Genomic DNA, 22,891 nt, shown 5'->3' on the forward strand with positions numbered 1-22,891 from the left:
GATGGCGGGACCTTGGAGAAGAGTTTGGCTGTAGATGACCTATCTCTGGGGAAAGACAATCTTCCCGCTCCATCCGCTTCCCAGCTCTTCATCCCACCGAGAGCCACTTTTATCAGCAATGAAATCTCCTGCATTTACTGTCTTCAATTTGTTCCTGTGACCTGCTTGTTCCTGGAGGCTGAACAAGAGCTCAGGATACAGAGGGCTGTCGCACTGAGCTGTTAAACACTAAAGCCGCATATGTATGGCAAAACTAAGAGAGCACTGTAACACATGCCCTCTGGGGCTCCAGGGGTCATGGGTACCCGCCTTGATGCTGCTGTGGGGCCACACAGAATTCTGCTCCTGCCAGCACCCAGAAGAACTCATCCTGGTCCCTGCACCCACTCACCCGCGGGCTTCCCTTCCCATAAGGGATTGAGAGCTGCAGCCTGAGTAAACGAGCCACCCGCTTTGTGAGTCCCCTGAAGGGGTCAGGGAAGATTTCCTGTTTCAGTCGTGCTCATTTTTTGTTAACTTTATTGCTCTAGCATCTTATCTTTTGTTGCTCTTTATTCTTTTCTTTCCATGCTTCATGCTTTTATTATTTATAATAATATTTTAGTCACCTCTCTTGGGTTTTTAATTTATACAGCCATCTGCAGATAATGATACTTCCACCAGGGAACTTCTAATTTTAAAAAATCCTTTAAATTAATTTTACATCTGATTGTACTGGATACTGTCTAGGGATAATATCAGTTAATAGGGTGAGTGTAAACATCTTTGTCTTTTTTTCTGAAATTAATGGAAATAATAATGTTTTCTCATTAAGAATGATGCAAACTGTTAAATTAGCTGGGCCTGGTGGTGTATGTCGGTAATCCCAGCTACTTGGGAGGCTGAGGCAGGAGAATCACTTGAACCCAGGAGGAGGAGGTTGCAGTGAGCTGAGATCATGCCATTTCACTCCAGGCTGGACAACAGAGTGAGACTCTGTCTCAAAAAAAAAAAAAAAAAAACGGTTGTCGAATTTTATTTTTCAGCACTTATGAACATTATATGATTCTTCTCTTTAGTATTATTAATATGGCAAATTACATTTATATGTTTCCTAGTATTAAACCAGCTTTACTTTCATGGAATAAACCTGTATTCTGGATTTAAATTTAATACTAAATTGTATTTAGTATTTTTGCATAAATATGGATAAGTGAATTTTATTTGTGGTTTTCTGGGAGCCAGTTTTTGTTTGGTTTTGATATCTAAATTATATTTATTTCACAAAACAAATTTGGAAGCTTCCTTTAACTCTCATGCTGTGAAACAGTTTACATAGCCTTGATATTATCTGCTTTTAAAAAGTTGATAGAATTCCCTTGTGAACATTTGGTGCCAGTATTACTTGAGAATAGGCTCTTCACAACTTTTTCTAGCTCAACTGTGATGATTATTCTGCTTAGATTTTCTTCAAGTCAATTTTAGTGAATTATATTGTTCTAGGAACATCTATCTTATCTATATCTTCAAACTGTAGCATAGAGTTAAACAAAATAATTTCTTAAAAGTACTGGAATTTCTCTGATGTGTAGTTAGTTTTCCTTCATGTCTTATTTTGTGTATTTATGCCTTTTTTCTTTCTTGATTATATCAGCTAATGATGCTAATTTTACTGTCTTTTTTCAATGAACCAGTTTTTGTGTCCATTTTAACTTTTTAAATCTTTTATTTATCAAATCAATATTTAATATGTTTAATATGTTCTGATTTCCTTAAATTTATTTTGTAATTATCCTAAATGTTTGGTTTATATTTATAATGTTTTATTTTCATAGTTTTGTTTTATTTTTAGTTAACATGTAGTAATTGTATATAATTATGGTACCCAGTGATATTTGGGTACATATATACAATGTGGGATGATCAAATCATAGTAATCTGTATAGCTATCACATCAAACATTTCTTTCTGTTGGAAATATTCAAAATCCTCTCTTCTAGCAATTTGAAAATACGTGATAAATTATTGTTAACTATAAGTCAGCCTCCAGTGCTGTGGAACTCTAGAACTTATTCCTCCTATTTAGACTTATATTTTTAACAATTACTTCTTTAAAGCTTACTTACTCATCCATGCCCTTCCTGACTGGGCTGATCTAACATGGCCACCATGATGTGCTATTCATTCTAGGTTTTTCTTATCAGTCCTTTTCCACTAGAGTAGAAAATTCATGATGACAAGAGCCCTGTTCATTGCATACATAGCACCTGGAAGAGAATATGCCAAATAGTTAGTGTTCAGCCAATACTTGTTCAACTAATAACTGGATGATCCTCTACTTATACATGTCACAGGACAGAAGCAAGGGACTTACTGATTAATTACATGAAGTGAGTAAGACAGAAGACACAGTCATAGATGGTTCCTAACATTCTGGCTTCACCAGTGGAAATAATATGGCACTATTTAATGAGTTGGAGAAAACTGAGAGGGAAATGTGTTTCAAGGGGAAAATTAAGAATCCAACTTTGGATGTTCTACTTTTGAGCTGCCTTTCACATAGAGGTTTTAATATAAATTTTATATTCTAAAAGATGTTTAAAATGAATTTTTAAAATTTGGCAATCGACTTTTTAGTGCTGACATTCAAGGATCATCAGATATTCAAGGAAAGACTCAATCATGAAAGAAAAGGAACCAAAACACATAGAAAAGTGAAACTTGGAGGAAGAAAAAATATAGAGGGAGGAGAACATAGTTAAAATGTGTCTTCATTGAAAGCACTCTTTCTATTGAAATATTGGGGATATAGGCAGAAATTGGTGGATTAGTAGATTTGTTAATGGGAAAAAGAGGATTGTCCTAATGTTGCCTGTCAAAGATTTTAAGGGCTGAAATGGGTCAGGGAGAAGAGAGGTTGAAGGTTTGAAGACAGTGGGAAAGATGTGAGATAGTCACTGTGGGGACTTAATGAGTGACTTCTCTAGGGAAATATGGGATAGAAATGCTCAATGAAGTTACTAAATCTCCGCATTCTCTACTCCTTTGCCCTGTGCTGGATTATTTTAAAGCAAATCACAGATACAGCTCATTTCATCTGTAAATATCGAAGATATTTTTGAAGGGTAAGTATAACGATTGACCAATAATCCAAACGGAATATGAAAGGAAGAGAGGAGAGGCCTGATAGAGGTACAGAGAATATAGAGGTGTCAATGGATTGAAAGCCTATGATGTTTCCATGGCAACCCTTGAGCAAATAAAATGGAAAAATAAGAGGTAGTGATAGGAGAGTGATTTGATTAATGCTTAATTTGGGATTTGTTTGCATTTTTAATAAAAACCAGTAGTGAGAGAGTCAATCAATAAATCATTGTGCACAATCTTTTCTCTCAAATCTTTTTTACTTACCATTTCTCTGTCTAATAAAAATCAATATAAATCTTTTAAAATTTTGAAATTAGTGAATACATGTTCTAAGTAGTTCAAACAATGCACAAAGGCATAAAATAAATTGTAAGTATTTCATTTATCCCCCAGATACTCAATGACACCGCTCAGAAGCCCTCTGTGAATTGTTTTTGGTATATTTGTCCAGAAACTGTATGTACATATATATGCATACAAATATATAAATATTATGAAAAAAAGAAATACAAAAGGAATCATAAAATATCTCCTTGCTTTTTGCACTATGTATTGGAAATCTTTTCATCTCAGGATACATGCACCTATCTCATTTAAAAAAGATTAACATAATATTCATTTCATACATTCAGTTCCCCTCAGGAATGAATAGTGCAGCTATGAAGATCCTCTTGTACATATTTTTGCTTATGTACACCCAACCATGCTTAGAAAAAAATTCTTAGTAATTTTTAGGTTGAAAGTTGTTTTATGCATTATTAATTTTGATTGATAGTTCCACATTATTTTGGTTATATCTTTGGAAGATGAAGATAAATGCATTTCAAATTTCTGCTCAGAAAACTTTCCAAGTAATCTCAATGTGATTAAAGGGCATGTGGAGGGAGAAAGAGAGTTGTCAGAAACTCAAGTTTCACAACATTCTTCTATTTTGGTGGCTATACAACCCTGCTGCACAGCAGAATCACCTGGAGAACTTGTCTAAGTTCTAACACTAGAAATTCTGACTTCATAGAGCTGAGATTGGGTATGAAGATTGGTATTTTAAAAATCAACCCTATAGATTCTAATGTGTAACCAGTGCATAAAATTACTGCTTTAGACAGAGCCAGGAGAGGTAGAGGGCCCAGGTAAAGAATATGACAAGCACCACTAAGATTGTACCCATGAAGAAAAAGAGAAATGACCAGTCTCCTATATAAAAAGCCACATCAGGTGAAAGGGTCAGATCAGGGTTGGAGAACAAAAGAGGAGAGAAGAGAGAGATCTAGGTCCTGTGGTCTTCTTGGGTGCTGGTCACAGAGTCCACTCTTTTGGGTAAAGATGAAGTCGAAGCTGAAGCCACTTCCAGGCTCTTCTGAGTCCAGGGTTATCCTGAATCAATAGAATTGAGTGACTCCCAGGGTAGGCAGCCATGATGATCTGGCACAAAATATTCCACAGACTGTAGATGTCAAAGATGTTGGACAGGTAGATAAACAGAGCAACTGCATTGAAAATGTAGAGAATGAGAAAGTAGCTGGTGGCTTTGATGGCCCCCATGTGAGCCTCCATGCTGGGGTCCCTGGACCCTGTGGCATTGCTTCCCATGTGTAGGGTGTGTCTCTTGAGAGAGAGGATCAGCAGGGTGGCTGCCAAGATGAACATGATCAGAGGAACCACAATCCCCAGGTTATAGAAAAAAGCCAGGCTGACCACATTGGTCTCAGAGAAGTACTTTTTCTTAGCGGAGTTGAAGGAATGGATAGGGAAAGAATTGTTACAGTACATAGTGCAGATGTTGATGCAGAACATGCTGTGACTGAAGGAAGTAAACACTGACAGCCATAGAAGCCAGGGCATCAATCCAGAAATTTTCCACCTCAGCTTGAGGAAAAGGGGGTAGGAGAAATTGGCAATCTTCACAAAATAGAAGAAACGAAGCCAGGCAGCAAACCACAGGGTACAAAAATTTAAGAAAATAAAACTTATTTTGAATGTATAATATACAGCATCTTCATAATAAAAACTTAGGGAGTTTGAGCTGATGGTAATTTCCAACATCATGAAGCTTTGGAGAGCTATTCTGGATATACACAGGAAAACCAGGATCCTGCCACTTGTGGAAACTGCCTTATTTTGAACCCATTCAGCTGCATGTATAGCCGTGATGAATCCATTTGCAATGATACCAATGAGGTATTCAGCAAGTAAAACTGCTAACAGTAAGGTGATGAGAAATGGCGACAATCCACTTTCTGGGGGATCTCAGAGTTTAGTCATCCTGAGCTGTTGCTTCTCTTTGGTGTCTGGAGGAAAATATCTCCCTAGCGTTTGGTTGGCAGATTCTTGATAACTCCCAGTATTCATGTCATAGGAGGAAGCAGTTGATGCATCATTTCCAAATTCACTCCATTTGTTTATTTCAGAACCCTTAGCTCTACATCTAGAGATGCAAATGTTGGAAGGATTTGGTTTCTAATCCTCTCCCTATTTTTGAACATGTTGGTATTAGTTCAATAATGAGGCCCAGGGAAGTGCTTGAGTACACTCTCTTGAAAAGCAGCTAACATGGTACTGAGGTCCATGTTCTTTGGTGGCTTCAGTTAATCTGAACATTGGTTGACCAAGTCATCATTTAACTTAGTTTCACCTTGTGACTGCAGAAAATGATTGAAAGTGGTAACTGCTACACACACACACACATACACACACGAACGCACTTCCTATTTTGTGCTAGGAAACGTTCAAATTATTTATTTATAATTACTACATTAAACCTTGTGAGTATGTACTTTTATTACCTCCATTTTGCAGATGAAGAAACTGAGGCATACAGAGGTTAAATCACTTGGCCAACATCACACAATTAGAAAGTGATAGAACTGGGATTGAAACCCAAGTCACCTGGTCCCAGAGTTCCTCCCCTTACCCACTATGTTATGCTACCTAGACCTGTGGATTCTTTTGTGTGCTTAAGACTAAATGCAGGGTTGATTCGACTGCGATATTTTTTTCCTGGTAGCCTTTTATGTCCTCACCCTTTAAAGAAAAATCAGTAAAGCACGAAGATGCTAATTTTCAAGAGATAGGACTCTCTTTTCAAAGTAAATTACTTGGGAGGTAATAAATTTAATTATACATAAATGATCATACACAGGATCACACACACACACGCGCACACACACACACACCCACACACACATTCGCCTTTCATTTTAAGCAAAACTCGGAAAATATGAGTTGAAGGAAAAACTCCCTAGTTTCGAACAAGGTAAGCTAATGAACCTGAGTAAAAGCAATGCTCCAATTCATCTAATTTTGGAATATTAAAACCAAAAGAAAGGTAAAAAGAATCACTTTTATCTTAGGGAAATTTTTTCTGATTTTAAAACATCGGCATCGGACATATAATGATAAAAGGGACTTTTCATTTCAGAGTAAATTAATTTTTATGAATGTATATAACTCAAATAATGAAGAAGTAATTCTAAGGTTGGTAGGTGAGAAGTCTCAGAAAATCTCTACATTTGGTTTTTACTGAAAGCTTTTTAAAAACAAGGCAAGGACTTTTAAAAGTTTTCTGGCTTGACTAATGATTTTAGGTGAGTGGTTATGAATTTTAGCATCTCATTTGAAAATCTGTATTCCTGAACAAATATTTCCCTTGAATACAGCATAAAAGGTAACTGCTTCTTTTTGCTTGTTTCTACCCATTTGCACAAATAGGCCTGGAGTATCTCAGGACGTCCAGTTTGGTTTTAAAGAGGATTTTTTTTTGCCACTGGCTTTCTCCTACTTCTGCTGATCCAGGCTTCCCAGAGTGGGAGGAGAAACAGGACATGGTCCCTTAAGAGGCTGTTTCATCCCTCCTCGTTTGATTTGCTTATCCCTGTATCCCACTTCCAGTTCGTAGCCTGTGCCTGACACCCAGGAGGCAGTGCATAATGCTGGGTTAATGAATGGCCTTACTGAAGACTGTCAGCTCAGAGAAGTTCTTTATGAGAGATATGAGGAGAAATGGCAGTTCCACCTCTCCTCAAATTTGAAAATCCGCAGATCCTATGCCTAAATTGAGGGTCAGAGTATAAACAGTGAGGATGAGTGAGAACAGAGCAGACTGTGGAGAATGTCTGTGTAAGAAACACTGGTGGGCGACAGAGAGGACAAAGGAAGGGGAAGCAGAGACAGAGCAGCAGGATGAGAAAGAGCTCAGACAGGGTCTGGCTTCACAGTGTAGGGTGCTGCAGAGGCCGTGGGCAGGAGCTGGGGCCACAGACAACACCAAAGACATTGCAGAAGACATTCTGCTTGTCACAGCTTATGAAAGAGGTGCTTCCTGCAATGAAAAGAGTTTCATTCATGGAAATTTCCAGGGACAGTCTGAGGGGGGATGAAATAACCTTTCTGGGTGAAAAGATGATCTTCTTAAAGTAACACTGTTGGACCAGTTCCTAAATGGCACATCCAATTTCCTAAATACATGTTGGATAGATTCAGGTGGGTGTTTCTAATATTAGGTTGGTGCAAAAGTAATTGCGGTTTTTGTCATTACTTAAAAAAAAGGTGAAAACCACAATTGCTTTTGCACCAACCTGATAATTAAGGAAAGCTCATGAAGAAAACTCTGACCCATTAAGGACATAGGGAATAGCTTTGAAAAGTCCAGTTTATTTTGGTTGTATTTTTAACTTATTATTGTGAAATAACTTTTGACATAGTGATGAGTTGTAAAGATAGTACAGAGAATTTTCATACGCCCTTCACTCCGCTTCCACTAATGCTTACGTCTTACATAATCATGGTACAATGATCAAAAGTAGGAAACTGGCATTGATACAATACTATCAGCTCAACTTTTGGCTTCGTTTGGATTTTTCCAGTTTTTCCACCAATGTCCTTTCTTCTGTTTCAAGACCCAATCCAGGATACCACATTGTAATTAATCATTGTTTATTTCGTCTCTTTCAATTTGAAACAAATTCTTGGTCTTCCCTTTCTTTTATGACCTTGACAGTTTTGAAGAGTCCTGGTCAGGTATTTTGCAGTATTCCTTGATTTAGGTTTGTCTTACATTTTCTCATAATTAGACTAGGTTAATGGATTTGGGGAAGAATACCACAGAAATGATGTGCCCCTCTGACTGCAGGGACATGTGATGTCAATGAATTTTACTGGTGATGTTAACGTGATCACTTAGTTAAAGTGATATCTGACAGGTCTCTCCACCATAAAGTCACTCTTTTTTTCCTTTTGTACTCTATCAATTATAAGTAAGTCTGGCCCCACACTCAATGGGGGAGATGAATGAAACTTCACCTGCCAGAGGAGAACTCTTGACGAATTTGTGGACATATTTTAATTACCACCACAGAAATATTCTGTAGGAGATACTTTGAAGCTATGCAAATATCTTGTTTTTCTTAAAACTCTTGTCCACTAATTTGAGTATTCATGAGGGCATGCTGCCTGCAGCATTTAACATTAGTGTAGCATTATAATTTTTTGTTTTCCTCTTTCCCATCACCTTTATTAATTAGAATTCTTCTTTAAGAAGGAATTGTTCCTTCTCTCCGATTTAGTTACTTAATCACACATTTATTTGTGCTCCTGTGCACTCACGGATTTTTATTTTAAATTTTGTATTTCTGTCACACTCCAATACTGCTATTATTTTTTACTCAACCTGCTGAAGTTTTGGCAATTGGGAACTGTTTCAGATTGGTTCTTATGTCTTTTAGATATTACTCCATTTTTTTTTCTTAAGAACTTCCTAAGTATCTGGCATCATGGTATGTTCCAAACTCACATTTTTCTCACCCCAATACTGGAATTAACCATTTATTCAAGGAGTCTTAATTCTTTTATTGGAGAATGGCATTTGCACACCAGGATCTAGGTCTTTAACTTTGTAAGAAACTGCCAAACTATTTTCTAGAGTGGTTTATGCTATTACCAACAATGTATGAGAGTTTTCCAGTTGCTTCACATCTTTACCAGCACTTGGCATTGTCAAATTTTTTTTTTAAATTTTAATCATTTAACAATGTGTAGTGTGGTATTTTTTCATAATTTTAATTTGCATTTCCCTAATGACTAGTGATGTTGAGCATCTGTTCATATGCTTATTGTGATGGTTAACACTGGGTGTCAACTTGATTGGATTGAAGGATACAAAGTATTGATCCTGGGTGTGTCTGTGAGGGTGTTGCCAAAGGAAATTAACATTTGAGCCAGTGGGCTGGGAAAGGCAGACCCACCCTTAATCTGGTGGGCATCATCTAATCAGCTGCCAGCGAATATGAAGCAGACAGAAAAATGTGAAAAAGAGAGACTGGCTTAGCCTCCATCTTTCTCCTGTGCTGGATGCTTCCTGTCCTGAAACATGGGACTCTGAGTTCTTCAGTTTTGGAACTTGTACTGACTTTTCTTGCTCCTCAGCCTCCAGATGGCCTATTGTAGGACCTAGTGATGGTGTGAGTTAACACTTCATAAACTCACCTTTAAATATACACACACACACACACACACACACACACACACACACACACGTATGACTTATCTTTCCAGTCCCTTAATGTTTTTCACAGAATACAAGTTTTAAATTTTGGTAAAATTCAATTTATCAATTTTTCTTTTGTGTGTTGTGCTTTTGGTGTTTGATCATAAAAATGTGCCAGACCCAAAGCTATACATGTTTTCTTTGAGAAGTTATATAATTTTAGCTTTCATATTTATGTTGATGATCTAATTAGAATTAATTTTTGTGTAACATATGAGGAATGTGTCCAGATTGGGTGTTTCTAATTTTTGGTATATGAATATCCAATTGTTCTACAACATTTGTTGTCAAAAGCATCCTTTCTCCATTAAATTGACTTGCATCTCTTGTCAAGTATCAGTTGACTATATTTCTGTGGGTCTATTTCTCCACTGTCTCTTTCATTTTATCTATTATCTATCTATCTATCTATCTATCCTTTTGTAAAAAACACACCATTTAATTATTGTAATGTTATAATAAGTCTTAAAGTCATTGTGAATACTCCAATTTTCTTCATGCTTTTCAGAGTTGTTTTGCTGTGAGTGGAGCCTCTGGAAAAATGTTCGAGCAAATTCTTTTCAGCAATAACTGTGGTTAATTTTAAGATTGTTTTTCTTTAATTTTCTATAGTTTTTCTACCATGAATGTAGTTTGGACTTTATTATTATTATTATTTAATATGTTTTGCTTGGCATTCAGAAGGGGCTCTAGATATAACATTTTATATGTTTTTTAAATGGAAAAACTTTCAACAATTGTATCTTTCTCTTTCTTGTTTTTTCTTTTTTGAGATGGAGTCTTGCTCTGTTACCAGGCTGGAGTGCAGTGGTGAGATCTCTGCTCACTGAAAACTCTGCCATCTGGGTTCAACTGATTCTTCTGCCTCAGCCCCAGACTTCCAAGTAGCTGGGATTACAGGCTCACGCCCATGCCTGGCTAATTTTTGTATTTTTAGTAGAAACAGGGTTTCACCATGTTGACCAAGCTGGTCTCAAACTCCTGACCTCAAATGATCTACTCACCTTGGCCTCCCAAAGTGTTGGGCATGAGCCACCGCACCTGGCCCAGCAGTTATATCTTTACATACTGCTTCTCAGACTTTTCTTCCATTCTCTTTACCTGGAATTACAATTAGACTCAGTTTTTCTTAACTGTTTTTGCAATTTTTTATATTTTTGTCTCTGTATTTTATATTCTGATGGCACCCATGTAATTTACCATGCAAATGAAATACTTTTGACAGTAAAAAGAGTGCAAGAATAATTAAAATTATATAATTATTTAAAATACAAATTTATTGGGTAAAATTACTTTTATTACTTGTTGGTAGTCTGATAAAGTAGATCTATTCTAAAAGCATTCTATGAAACCTTTCTAAAAACTATATATCCTGCTCTCTAAAGCAAAAAAAAAAAAAAAAAAGGACTTCTTTGTACTTACTGAACATTAAAAATAAGTAGACAATTTTTATTATATATTAATGTATTTTTACATTTAAAATAAAAAAAAACATTTTAGACAGGGTTTTTGCTCTGTGCCTAGGCTGGAGTGCGGTGGCGTGATCTTGGCTCATTACAACCATCACCTCTTGGGATCAAGTGGTTCTCCCACCTCAGCCCAGTAGCTGGCACTACAGGCGTGCACGACTATGCCCGGCTAATTTCTGTATTTTTTGTAGGAATGAGGTCTCCCTGTGTTACACAGGCTGGTCTCAAACTCCTGGTCTCAAGCAATCTTTCTGCCTTGGCTTCCCAAAGTACTGGGATTACAGGAATAAGCCACCATGCCTGGTCTTTATTAATGTACTTTAATGAGCTTTTTAGTTATATTTATTTCTGATACCATGTCATTGATATTTTTTCTGAATGATGTATTTTTTAAAAATACCTGTTTTGATTGCTCTTATTTTTATGAAATTGCCTACAGTATTCCTTTAAGTTGCATTTTATGGTTAACATATTTGAAATTATTGACACCTCAGTGGACTCTTCTCTGATATTGAGAAAATAGTTCTTTATAGGTTGAGATAACTAGTGTGTGCTAAGTAAGTTTTGCTACATGGAGGCTATCCTCAATTGTAACTTTTTTAAAAACTGAATTATGTAAATATTTTAGCTTCTATTCAGAAAACCTTTCTTTAAAATATTTTATGACAAAAATAATCAAATATGTTTTCTCTATTTGTGATTCCTTTAAATGTTTTGCCAGATCTAAATCATGCAAAATTCTAGTCTTCAATTTAACTTTATTATAACAGAATATCTATTTATTCGATCAAAAATAATAACTACACCCAAATGTTCTTTCCAGAAAAATGAGATATTCTAGCATAATTTTTAAATTTTAAAATTATATCTTCTCCATCACTGAGCATGCATGGCTTAATTTGTTTAGTTTCTTTCTTACTTTTGCAGGGATAAAGGTTATTATTCAGTGTCTTCCTATTTGTAAGTTGGGTTTTAATCATTGTGATTTTCTCAAAGCTTTAAAAGCTGAAGCATTTTTTGCTCCATTTGTTTAATACTTCGATTATGTATTTCCCTCTAATTTTCCACAAAAGCAATCAAAATCTAGAGAAATTGTGTATAGAAACATTCAATATAATTGTAAGAAATTTTGGTTCATTTACAAAGTACTTCTTCAAAGACTGAAACATATGTAAAGAACGATTGATGAAAGGGAACAAAAAGAGAGAACACGTGTATTGCTATGCTGAGGTGTTTTTAGTATTCAAGATGAAATTCATCATACAAGTTTAGTAGGTCAGTTATTCTGTGTACACAGAAAAGTTTGCAAAGTTTATCAATTGTAGCTTTTGTTTTGATTGATAACATATCTCTGATTGCTTGAATATTTTTAATTATGTTTGTACCACAAAAGATTTAAATTGTTTTTATATTTCACAGATTTCTTAATTTAGTAAGCTGTGATGCTGCGCCCCACTAAAACTTGTGTTTATGTTACTAACTGCAAAACAAATAATTTAAAATTTTACCTTTTTAAATGAGTTTCAATAGCACATACTAAAAGTTCAGATATTTCATCTTTAACAGAAATAACTTTTTTATTTTGAGACAGAGCCTCACTCTGTCACCCAGCCTGGAGTGCAGTGGCACCATCTTGGCCCACTGCAACCTCTGCCTCCCAGGTTCAAGTGATTCTTCTGCCTTGGCCTCCTGAGTAGCTGGGATCACAGGTGTGTACCACCACACCCAGCTAATTGTTGTGGTTTTAGTAAAGGTGGGGTGTCACCATGTTGGTGAGACTGGTCTTGAACACTTGACCTCAGGTGATCCACCTGCCTTGGCCTCCCAAAATGTTGGGATTACAGGTGTGAGCCACTGTGCTTGGTTAGATAGAACTTTTAAAAGCTTTACTTTTACCTCATGAGTTGGATGAACACAATCTAACCATTATTTAGATTAACTCATTTTTCTATTTGAAAGACTGGTAAAATTGATATAAAACTGACATCATGTAATTGGGAATTTTTTCTTCTACTGATGGATTAACATATTAATAGGTTTCAATTCCTTTTTTGTACATGCACAAAAAATATTGGAATTAAAAATGTATATTTTGGAATTATATTTCTTTCTTTCCCATTTCGAAGTCTTTTATTTCTTGCCTAATTGCTCCATCTAGGACTTTCAATACTATGTTTAAAGAAGTGGTAAAGTGTACATTTTTGTCTTGTTCCTAATCTTAGAGAGAAAGCTTTTAGTTTTCCATCATTGAGGATGATGTTAGCTGTGGGCTTGTCATATATGGACCGGAGGGGAGGAAGGGAGGAGGTGGGGATCCGGAAACAGAAGGAAGCAAGGGGGTCTCCCCTCTCAATAGCCATTACGATAGATGGTAAATGTCAACAAACATATTGTGCAAGTTACATGTTCATCATTAACTTCCTTGAAAAATGAAAATTCAGTAGTTAATTTTCATTATCTTACATTTTGTTTTCTGGAGCTCATTATGCCAAAAGCTTGATTGAAAAAAAAAGTCAAATAATAAAATAAGTAGTTGTAGACTTACGCCTTACAAAAAATGACAAATTATCATCACAGGAACAGTCAGACCTCTCTTTATATTTGTTCTATGGTAGGACTGCTCAACCTCTATTTCCTACTTACTTTTCCTGTACAGTTAAGCTATAAGTTCTCATTTTCCCCCCACTGTTCTCTTCAATTAGTGGTCTGAAGGTTTCATGGAATTCTCAGGTCACAGCAAGAGCCGTGGCAGAGCTGGTGAGTGGGGCCGGCCCTGGCAGCAACATTGTTTACTTTCGTATTACCATCTATGGCTGCAGAGAGATGGCTATCCTGAGCCACTTGCTTAGGAGTGTACTTTATTTTTGCAGCAAGTTCCCTGGATAGTATCCTTCAAGAAGAGGTATTAGCGTCCTTCTGTTCACGGAAACTATAGGGAACACCCAGCTGGGATTTTAGGGGAGTAGTTCATATACTACTAGAAAAGACCTTGGCAGAAGTTGGAATACAAAATGAAAGTGCCAAATCCTTCCTGTCATATTTTAACGGAGCAGACTAAAAATTAAAGTTAGAGGACAAATGCTAAATCTAGAGAGGGCACTGGAGCAAAAGGCACAGACTAATATCTTTATGGGAAATTTCTCTGGCTCTAGCAAAATTCTTTAACATTTTGTTCTAATTTACAACTATTTTCTTTATTGGGTCCATTTCACAGTTTATTCCTTTTATTTGTGTCTTAAAAACCTTCAGTGAATATATTTTTCCCTTGCAAAATTTCTAATTAGTTATTTTTCCTGTTTATTTCTTTTTATTTCTGCCCCTTTAAAAAATGTCTGCCTCTTTTAAGATTATACTATTAGTTTAACAGTAGCTCGGCATTAGGTTTCTATGTTACAGTTTGGGTCTGGTGTTTCCTCTTGAACCAGGGAGCCTCTCCTTTCTCCAAAGTCACCCTCCTGTCTAGCAGTTTCGCTGTGTTTCAGACCCTTCTTCCCGATGCTGTGGTTTCCCAGTGAAGAGCCAAGGTTCTTGCCTAGGGCTGATATTGTTGGTATTGCAGATACTTTGTTTCTGTGAGTTACAGGTCTTTCAGGTGTGTACATTTTTGATGAACACTTGACTCCTGGTTATATGTAGTTTTCTTTCAAAATGATGTCTTTTCATTTCTGACCCTAACACAAGACTAAAATTATAATGGGTTTTATAAAATTTTGATTTTCTTGCTAAGGACCATAAAAATGTGACCTTAGCTGAAATGCCTACACCAGAAGAAACATATCAAATGTCGTGTAACTGTGTATTGCCACTGATACCTGATTGGATGCAATAGTTTTCCTTTTCTTCCCATCCTCCCTGGAGGAGTTGCTGTTGGGGCTCCACTGTCTTTCCTTAGTAACCATCATTCCTGAACATAATGAAACTTATTTTAGCTTGTGTTCCTCCAGGGACAGACTTTAAGACCAAGGCTTGAATAGAAGTATTTTTCAGTTTTTATTTTCTTTTTTAATACTCAGGACAATATGATTTAAAAAAAAAATAAAGGTACATTACTAGGCCAGTTACCACAGTGGAACTCTGAAGCTTCATCCTGAGAGGAATCTCTGGCAAGTGCTATGAAATGTGTGACTCATAGTTCCCACACCTCAGAGGCAGAAAAGCCTGGGTTCATCCATGTCAATTTTCCAATCCTTGGTTGAGGGTTGCTCTTCAGAGTTTGTAATGGCCCTCTCCCCACCTACCCCTCTAGTCTGCCATTTGTGGACAAATGACCTTTCCTATCTCTGGTAGAAGTCCACCAGCACAGAGAGGCAGATATGGCAGGTTGAAATTGCTCAGAGGGCACAGGGATGGTAGGGTTTGAAAGATGGACAAGGCGCTAACAATAGCTCTGACCTTATTGTACACACCTGTAACTCCAACCTTGGGGAATCTCTTGGAGTGCAAGACCATACTTCTATCTTTGTTTCTATGAGATTGATATTTTAGTTACCTCCTGTAAGTGGAATCTTGCAGTGTTTGTTCTTCTTCTGTGCCTGGCTTATTTCATTTAGTAAAATATTCTCCTGGTTCCAGGTTCATTCGTGTTTTTGCATATGATAGTATTTCCTTCTTTTTTTTTTTTTTGTTTGTTTTTTTGGAGATGGAATCTAACTCTGTCACCCAGGCTGGAGCACAGTGGCATGGTTGCAGCTCATTGCAACCACTGACTCCTGGGTTCAAGCAATTCTCCTGCTTCAGCCTCCAAAGTGGCTGGGATTACAGGTGTGCACCACCACGCCCAGCTAATTTTTTGTATTTTTAGTAGAGATGAGGTCTCACCATTTGGCCAGCCTGGTCTTGAACTCCCAACCTCAGGTAATCTACCCATCTCGGCCTCCCAGAGTGCTGTAATTACAGGCATAAACCACCGTGCCTGGCCATGATTTCCTTCTTTTTTTAAGGCTGAGTAATATCCCATTATGATATTCCATATGTATTTATATATATGAACATTGCATAATATTCTATATATATATAAATTTCTTTATGACATATAAAGAAATTGTTGAGAGTTTTATCATAATTTCTTTACCCATTTGTCCATTGGTTGTTTCTATATCCTAACTATTGTAAATAATCCTGTAGTGAACATGGAAGTGCAGTGCAGGTATCTCTTGAAGATTTTGATTTCACTTTTTTGGATACATATGCAGAAATGAGATTGCTGGATCATACAGTAGTTCTATTTTTATTTTAAGGAAGCTTCATGCTGTTTTTCATCTCAGACTGGACTATGGGTGGGACTCTCTCCCTTGCTGTTCTCCTAATAGTGAGTGAGTTCTCATGAGATCTGATGGCACTTCTCCCCTCACTGTTTATCCTGCCACCATAAGAAGAAGGTCCTTGCTTCCCCTTTACCTTCTGCCATGATTGTAAGTTTCCTGAGACCTGCCCCCGCCCAAGTCATGTTTCCTATTAAGCCTGCAGAACAGTGAGTCAATTAAACATATTTTCTTCATAAATTACTCACTCTCAGATAGTTCTTTACAGCAATGTGAAAATTGATTCATACAGTACTCGAAGTTCTAACCAGATCACTTAGGCAAGAAAAAGAAATACAAGGCATTTAAATCAAATCACAAGGCATTCAAATGAAATCAGACAGGAAGAAGTAAAAGTATTCTTTTCATAGATGACATGATACTATATGAAGAAAATCCCAAAGACACTACCAAAAAACTTAGAATGAATAAATTCATTAAAGTTACAGGATACAAAATTGACCTATGAAAATTTGTTGAGTTTCTATATACTAACAATGAACCATCTGAAAAGGAACTTAAGAAAACAATTCCACTTACAAAAGCATCAAAGATAATAAAATAGAAATAAATCAAACCAAGAAGGCAAAGGATATAAACACACATTAAAACATTGATGAATAAAACTAAAGAAGATACAAATAATTGGAAAAACAACCTGTGTTCATGTATTGGAAAGCTTAATGTTGTGAAAATACCCATACCATCCAAAGCAATATATGGATTCAATGCTATCCTCATTCAATTCCAATGGCATTTTTAATAAAAATAGAGAAATGATCTAAAAATTTATATGAAACCACAAAAGACCCCAAATAGCCAAAGTGCTGTTGAGAAAGAACAAAGTTGGAGGCATCATACTTTGTGATTTCAAAATATATTACAAAGCTACAGTAATTAAAACAATATGACATTGGCATAAACACATACTCATAGACCAATGTAACAGGATAGAGAACTCAGAAATAAACCTACTCATGTATGGTCAACTGATCTTTGACATGGGTACCAAGAATACATAATGGATAAAGGATACTCTCTTCAACACATTGTGTTGTGAAAATTGAATATTCACATGCAAAAGAATAAAGCTGAAATATTGTTTTACAGCATACACAAAAATAAACTCAAAGCAGGTAAAAATAGATTGAAGATTTAAACATAAGACTTGAAACTATAGAACTCCTAGAAGAAAAGACAGGGAAAAATACTTCTCCACATTGGGATTAACAATGATTTCTTAGATATTACAACAAAAGCACAGCAACAAGAATGAAAATAGACAAGCAAGGGTATATCAAACTAAAAAACTTTAACTTTGGATAGGTTGGAATGGGGTATCAGTAGTGTTTTATTAATACATGGATAATTATAATTAAAGATAATTATAAAGATTGAGACATTGTATGACTGCTGTGATTGGTCATGGAAACCCAGAAGAAATGACAGAGTCAGGTAGGTCAATGTTCAACTCAAAATATAGTTTTAAAGTCAGAAGGTCTTCAACCAGTTTAAAAAGATTCTCATCTCTTGCAATTTTCAGTACACCTACAGAAAATGAGGGAGGCTGAAAGTCAGGCCTAAGATTTCATTATAATGGTGGTGAATTTACAGCCTTGGAAAAGATTCCTGTGATAAAGTTAGAACTCTTGTGAGGACTAAACGTATTCTAGGGCTTGGGATTGGGAAATTTGGATAGACGCACATAAGAACATTGAATCCCCAGGTTCCCTGTACTTTTGAAGTTTGCTAGAAAAGAGCAAACTTCTTTTGCATACAGACCATGCACAGATCTCATCTGAGATAATGTTTTGCCTTGTTCTTGAAATTTGCCCACATGTTTCAACTCACTGATTTCAGAGAATCATTAGGGTATCAGTGTGGTCCAAGAAAGGAAGGACTGTCCCTGTAATGGAAAGGAAAAGATTACTCACCAAAGTGCTGGCTAACTTTTATCAACAGGAATGAGGTGAACATGCCTGGGAATGGATTTTGACCGATTCGAATCACGGAAAACATGATACAAGATTAATTAGAAAGAATTTGTTGACACAGAGGTTGTATTAGTTATCTATTGCTGCATAATAAGTTACCACAAATATAGTGTCTTAAAAGCATGCACACACATTTATTATCTTTCAGTTTCTGGGGTCAGGAATTTTAGGCACAGTTTAACTGGGTCCTCTGCTTTCACAAGCACCTTTCACAAGCTACAGTCCAGGTGTTAGCCAGGAATACGTTCTCTCTGAAGGCTTAATTATGGAACGGTGTGTTTCCAAGCTCACATGGTTGTTGGCAGCATTCAGTTCCCTGTGGGTTTTGAACTGAGGGCCTTAGTTCCTTGCTAGCTGTTGGTCAGAGGCCACCTTCAATTTCTTGCCATCTGGGTCTTTCCAGAATGGCAGCTTGCTTCATCAAACCTAGCAAGGGAGAGAGTCTATGAGAAAGCAAAAGTAACCATCTTATGTAATCACATAAGCACATTTCATCATTTTTGCCGAATTCTATCAGTTGGAAGCAAGTCATATTAATAGTTTCAGGCTACTCTCAAGAAGGAGATTACAGAGTGGCATGAACACCAGGAGGCAGAGATCATTAGGAATCTTGGAAGCTGCCGACCACAGAGACACTCTCCCTTTGTCCACGATTTAAGTTCTTTTCAAAGGATGCCTGGAGTCCCTTTGATATTCCTCTGGAGTGCCTCTATGAAGTTTGGAAATATTGTGAACTAAGGAAAATTATGTGGAGAGGCTCATACTGTTTTGGCAGAGTACTAAAGAAAGATTCAAGATAATGAATTGTGCAAGTAAGAATGGATATAGTATATAAGGCCAGAAAACCAATCGGGTGGCTCTATTACCTGAGAAATCCCAGATTATGTAGACTTCAGTAGTTCAGTTAGGAATGTAATTAATGGTGAGCGAGCCCCTGGAATTGCTGAGAATTTTGGCTGTCACTGTCCTGTCTAGGTCGGAGTTGGGCAGGCAATGCCTCTATGAAGCAGGGTTCCTATGCATCAATGGGGGATTATAGGATACTGGGCCACTGGAGGCTTACTATTGCCACTACAGTGTTGGAGGCAAAAGGGGGACATAGTTACCGTGACAGCAATTACAAAAGAGCCAAAATAGGCAGCAGTCACAAAATAGACAAAAACTACAAAACAGCAAAAACAAGCAAAAATTACAACCTGGAGGTCTTGGCCCACAGGGATATTTGGTGATGGCTAATAGACCATGATGTTCCTAGGAGAAATGTAAATGGAAAGGTAATGATGAAATGTATGACTTAAATATACAAAAGGTTCAAGATTGATTGAGCAGAAAGCTGGTATTGGCAAATATAGAGAAAAGTCACAAATTTTCACCTACTTTCCAGACCAGAGTTACTTTTTAGAAGCAGCATGATCTATTATTTATTTATTAGATGGAGTCTCACTCTGTTGCCCAGACTGGAGTGCAGTGGCATGATCTCAGCTGACTGCAACTCTGCCTCCCGGGTTCAAGTCATTTTCCTGCCATAGCCTCCCAAGTAACTGGGATCACAGGCATGTGCCACCACACCCTGGCTAATTTTTGACTTTTTAGTAGAGACAGGGTTTCACCATGTTGGCCAGCCTGGTCTCAAACTCCTGACCTTTGTGATCCACCTGCCTCAGCCTCCCAAAGTGCTGGGATTACAGGCATGAGCCACTGCACCCTACCACATGGCATATTTATTAAAGGGAAGACCATGCAATAATACAGCATATGTTTACAGTACGTGAAAAGACTCCTTTTATCTTTCTCCAAAGAGACTTACGGCCATTTACTAGGATAACTGCATCTGGGAATGAGACACTCCCAATTTGTGTGTGTGTGTGTGTGTGTGTGTGTGTGTGTGTGTGATATTAGATATGGTTCTCAGCTGACACCAAAATTCCATTAAGGCCTCAATGGTAGGGTAGAGTTAATGGAAGCCAAGTGATAAACGGGGTAGTAGTCTAAGTCCATTTCACAGTGAGTACATTTTTTTCTCATCCTGTGGTCATTTCTCTGGCACTCGAATGCATAATTTAGAACAATATAATCCACAGATGCAGAACTTTCATATCCATTCCCTGACATGTGGAGCAAGCACTGTTATAATTGGAAAGGCCAAATGGAGCCCTGTGAATTTGCGTCCTGCAGCTAAGAGAGTAAGTCACAATTCCTCCTGCTGGAATGATAGAGATAAGTGCTACTCTTAAACAATTAAAGGATGCACATGCGGTGGTCTGCTTTATAGCTCCGTTATTTCAGCAGTCTGTCTCACGCAAAATTAAAACAGTCCATAGGGTGCTACTGTAAACTATTTTAAAAAGCTCCACTGACAGCTGCTGTGGTCTGATGTGATATCTTTACAAAACAATCAACACAGTCTCTGGTATTTGGCATGCAGCTATTAAATCTGATAAATGCAATTTTTTTTCAATTCCCACCAGAAAAAAAACGTAAGAGTAGTTTACATTCACCTACAAGGACAGTCATCTACATTCACAGTTCTACCTTGAGACCATATCATATTCACTTTGTTATAGTATGGGTCCCTTGATCCTCCTGACATCCACAGGACAGAATCCTGGTTCATACATTGATGATATTGTGTTAGTTGGATCTGAGGAGCAGGAATTGGCAACTACTCTAGATATCCTAGCAAGACACATGCACAGTGAAAATATTTAAGGGCCTACCACATCAGTGAGCTTTTTTTTTTTTTTGAGACGGAGTTTTGCTTTTGTTACCCAGGCTGGAGCGCAATGGCACGATCTCGGCTCACCACAACCTCCGCCTCCTAGGTTCAGGCAATTCTCCTGCCTCGGCCTCCCAAGTAGCTGGGACTACAGGCACGCGCTACCATGCCCAGCTAAGTTTTTGTATTTTTAGTAGAGATGGCGTTTCATCATGTTGACCAGGATGGTCTTGATCTCTTGACCTCATGATCCACCTGCCTCGGCCTAGTGTTGTACCTTAAACAACCTATCACTAAAAAGGAGGCACAGAGCTTGGGAGATCTTAAATTTTGGAGGCTGCATTTACTGTACTTGGCAATTATATATTCAGTTGCTTTAGTGGCTCACTCACAGATACCAGTTTGGAGTGGTATTTAGAGTAAAAAAAAAGGCTCTGGAGCAGGCTGAAACTTTGATTTAAGCTGTCCTTTATTTTGGCCATATCACCTGGCAGATCCTATGGAACTACAGAGATTCATGGTTAATGATGCTGAGCATAGTCTCTAGTAAGTCCCAGGGAGAGATAGAGATGCTGGGTAGACCAGTAGGTTTCTGAAACAAGGCCATGCTGTCTGCAGCAGAGAACTCTTTTTATTTTGTTTATTTATTTATGGATCTTTAAAGATTTAGATCATCAACTTTATTTGAATCTTAAGTCAAACACACACACACACGCGCACACACACACACGTTCGTGCACGCACACACACACACACACACGCTCGTGTGCGCACACACACACACCCACTCCCTACCAAACAATCGGGAATCTACATGAATAAGTGCTTCTTTTTTTTTTTTTTTTTTTTTGAGATGGAGTCTCGCTCTGTTGCCAGGCTGGAGTGCAGTGGCGCGATCTCGGCTCATCTGCTCACTGCAATCTCCACCTCCCTGGTTCAAGCGATTCTCATGCCTCAACCTCCTGAGTAGCTGGGACTACAGGAGCGTGCCACCATGCTCAGCTAATTTTTGTATTTTTAGTAGAGACAGGGTTTCATCATGTTGGCCAGGATGGTCTCAATCTCTTGACCTTGTGATCTGCCCACCTTGGCCTCCCAAAGTGCTGGGATTACAGGCATGAGCCACCATGCCCAGCCATGAATAAGTTCTTTAGTGGTGATTTCTGAGATTTTGGTGCACCCATCACCTGAGCAGTGTACCCGTACCCAACGTGTGTAGTCTTTTATCACTAGTCCCCTTCCCACCCTTTCCACAAGTCCTCAAAGTCCATTGTATGATTCTTATGCCTCTGCTTCCTCGTATCTTAGCTCTTTCTTATGAGTGAGAATAATGTTTGGTTTTTCATTCCTGAGTTTCTTCATTTAGAACAATGGTCTCCAATTCCATTCAGGTTGCTGAAAATGCTGTTATTTCCTTCCTTTTTATGGCTGAGTAGTATATATATATATATCATTTTCATTATCCACTCGTTGATTGAAGGGGATTTGGGCTGGTTCCATATTTTTGCAATTACGAATTGTGCTGCTGTAAACATGCACGTGCAAGTCACTTTTCATATAATGACTTTTTTTCCTCTGGGCAGATCCCTAGTAGTGGGGTTGCTGAATAAAATGGTAGATCTACTTTTGGTTCTTTAAGGAATCTCCACCCTGTCTTCCCACCAGCAGTGTAAAAGTGAGAGAACTTTTTTTTGGAAAAGGAGCATATGGCATGGACATGGACTCTATAGAGACTCAATACCTCA

At 37.5% G+C, this 22,891-nt stretch overlaps 1 protein-coding gene across 1 annotated transcript; it reads right to left on the reverse strand.

Annotated features, from left to right (window-relative positions):
• Nucleotides 1-4,421: 4,421 nt before the first annotated feature.
• TAS2R39 (taste 2 receptor member 39) lies at nucleotides 4,422-5,475 on the reverse strand. Its single transcript, XM_035254530.3, is given in 1 exon segment — nucleotides 4,422-5,475. A coding segment is annotated over 1 exon segment (1,053 nt). The 3' UTR covers nucleotide 4,422.
• Between the last annotated feature and the right edge of the window lie 17,416 nt (nucleotides 5,476-22,891).

Source organism: Callithrix jacchus, chromosome 11 (genome assembly GCF_049354715.1).
Source record: "Callithrix jacchus isolate 240 chromosome 11, calJac240_pri, whole genome shotgun sequence".
NCBI lineage: Eukaryota > Metazoa > Chordata > Mammalia > Primates > Cebidae > Callithrix > Callithrix jacchus.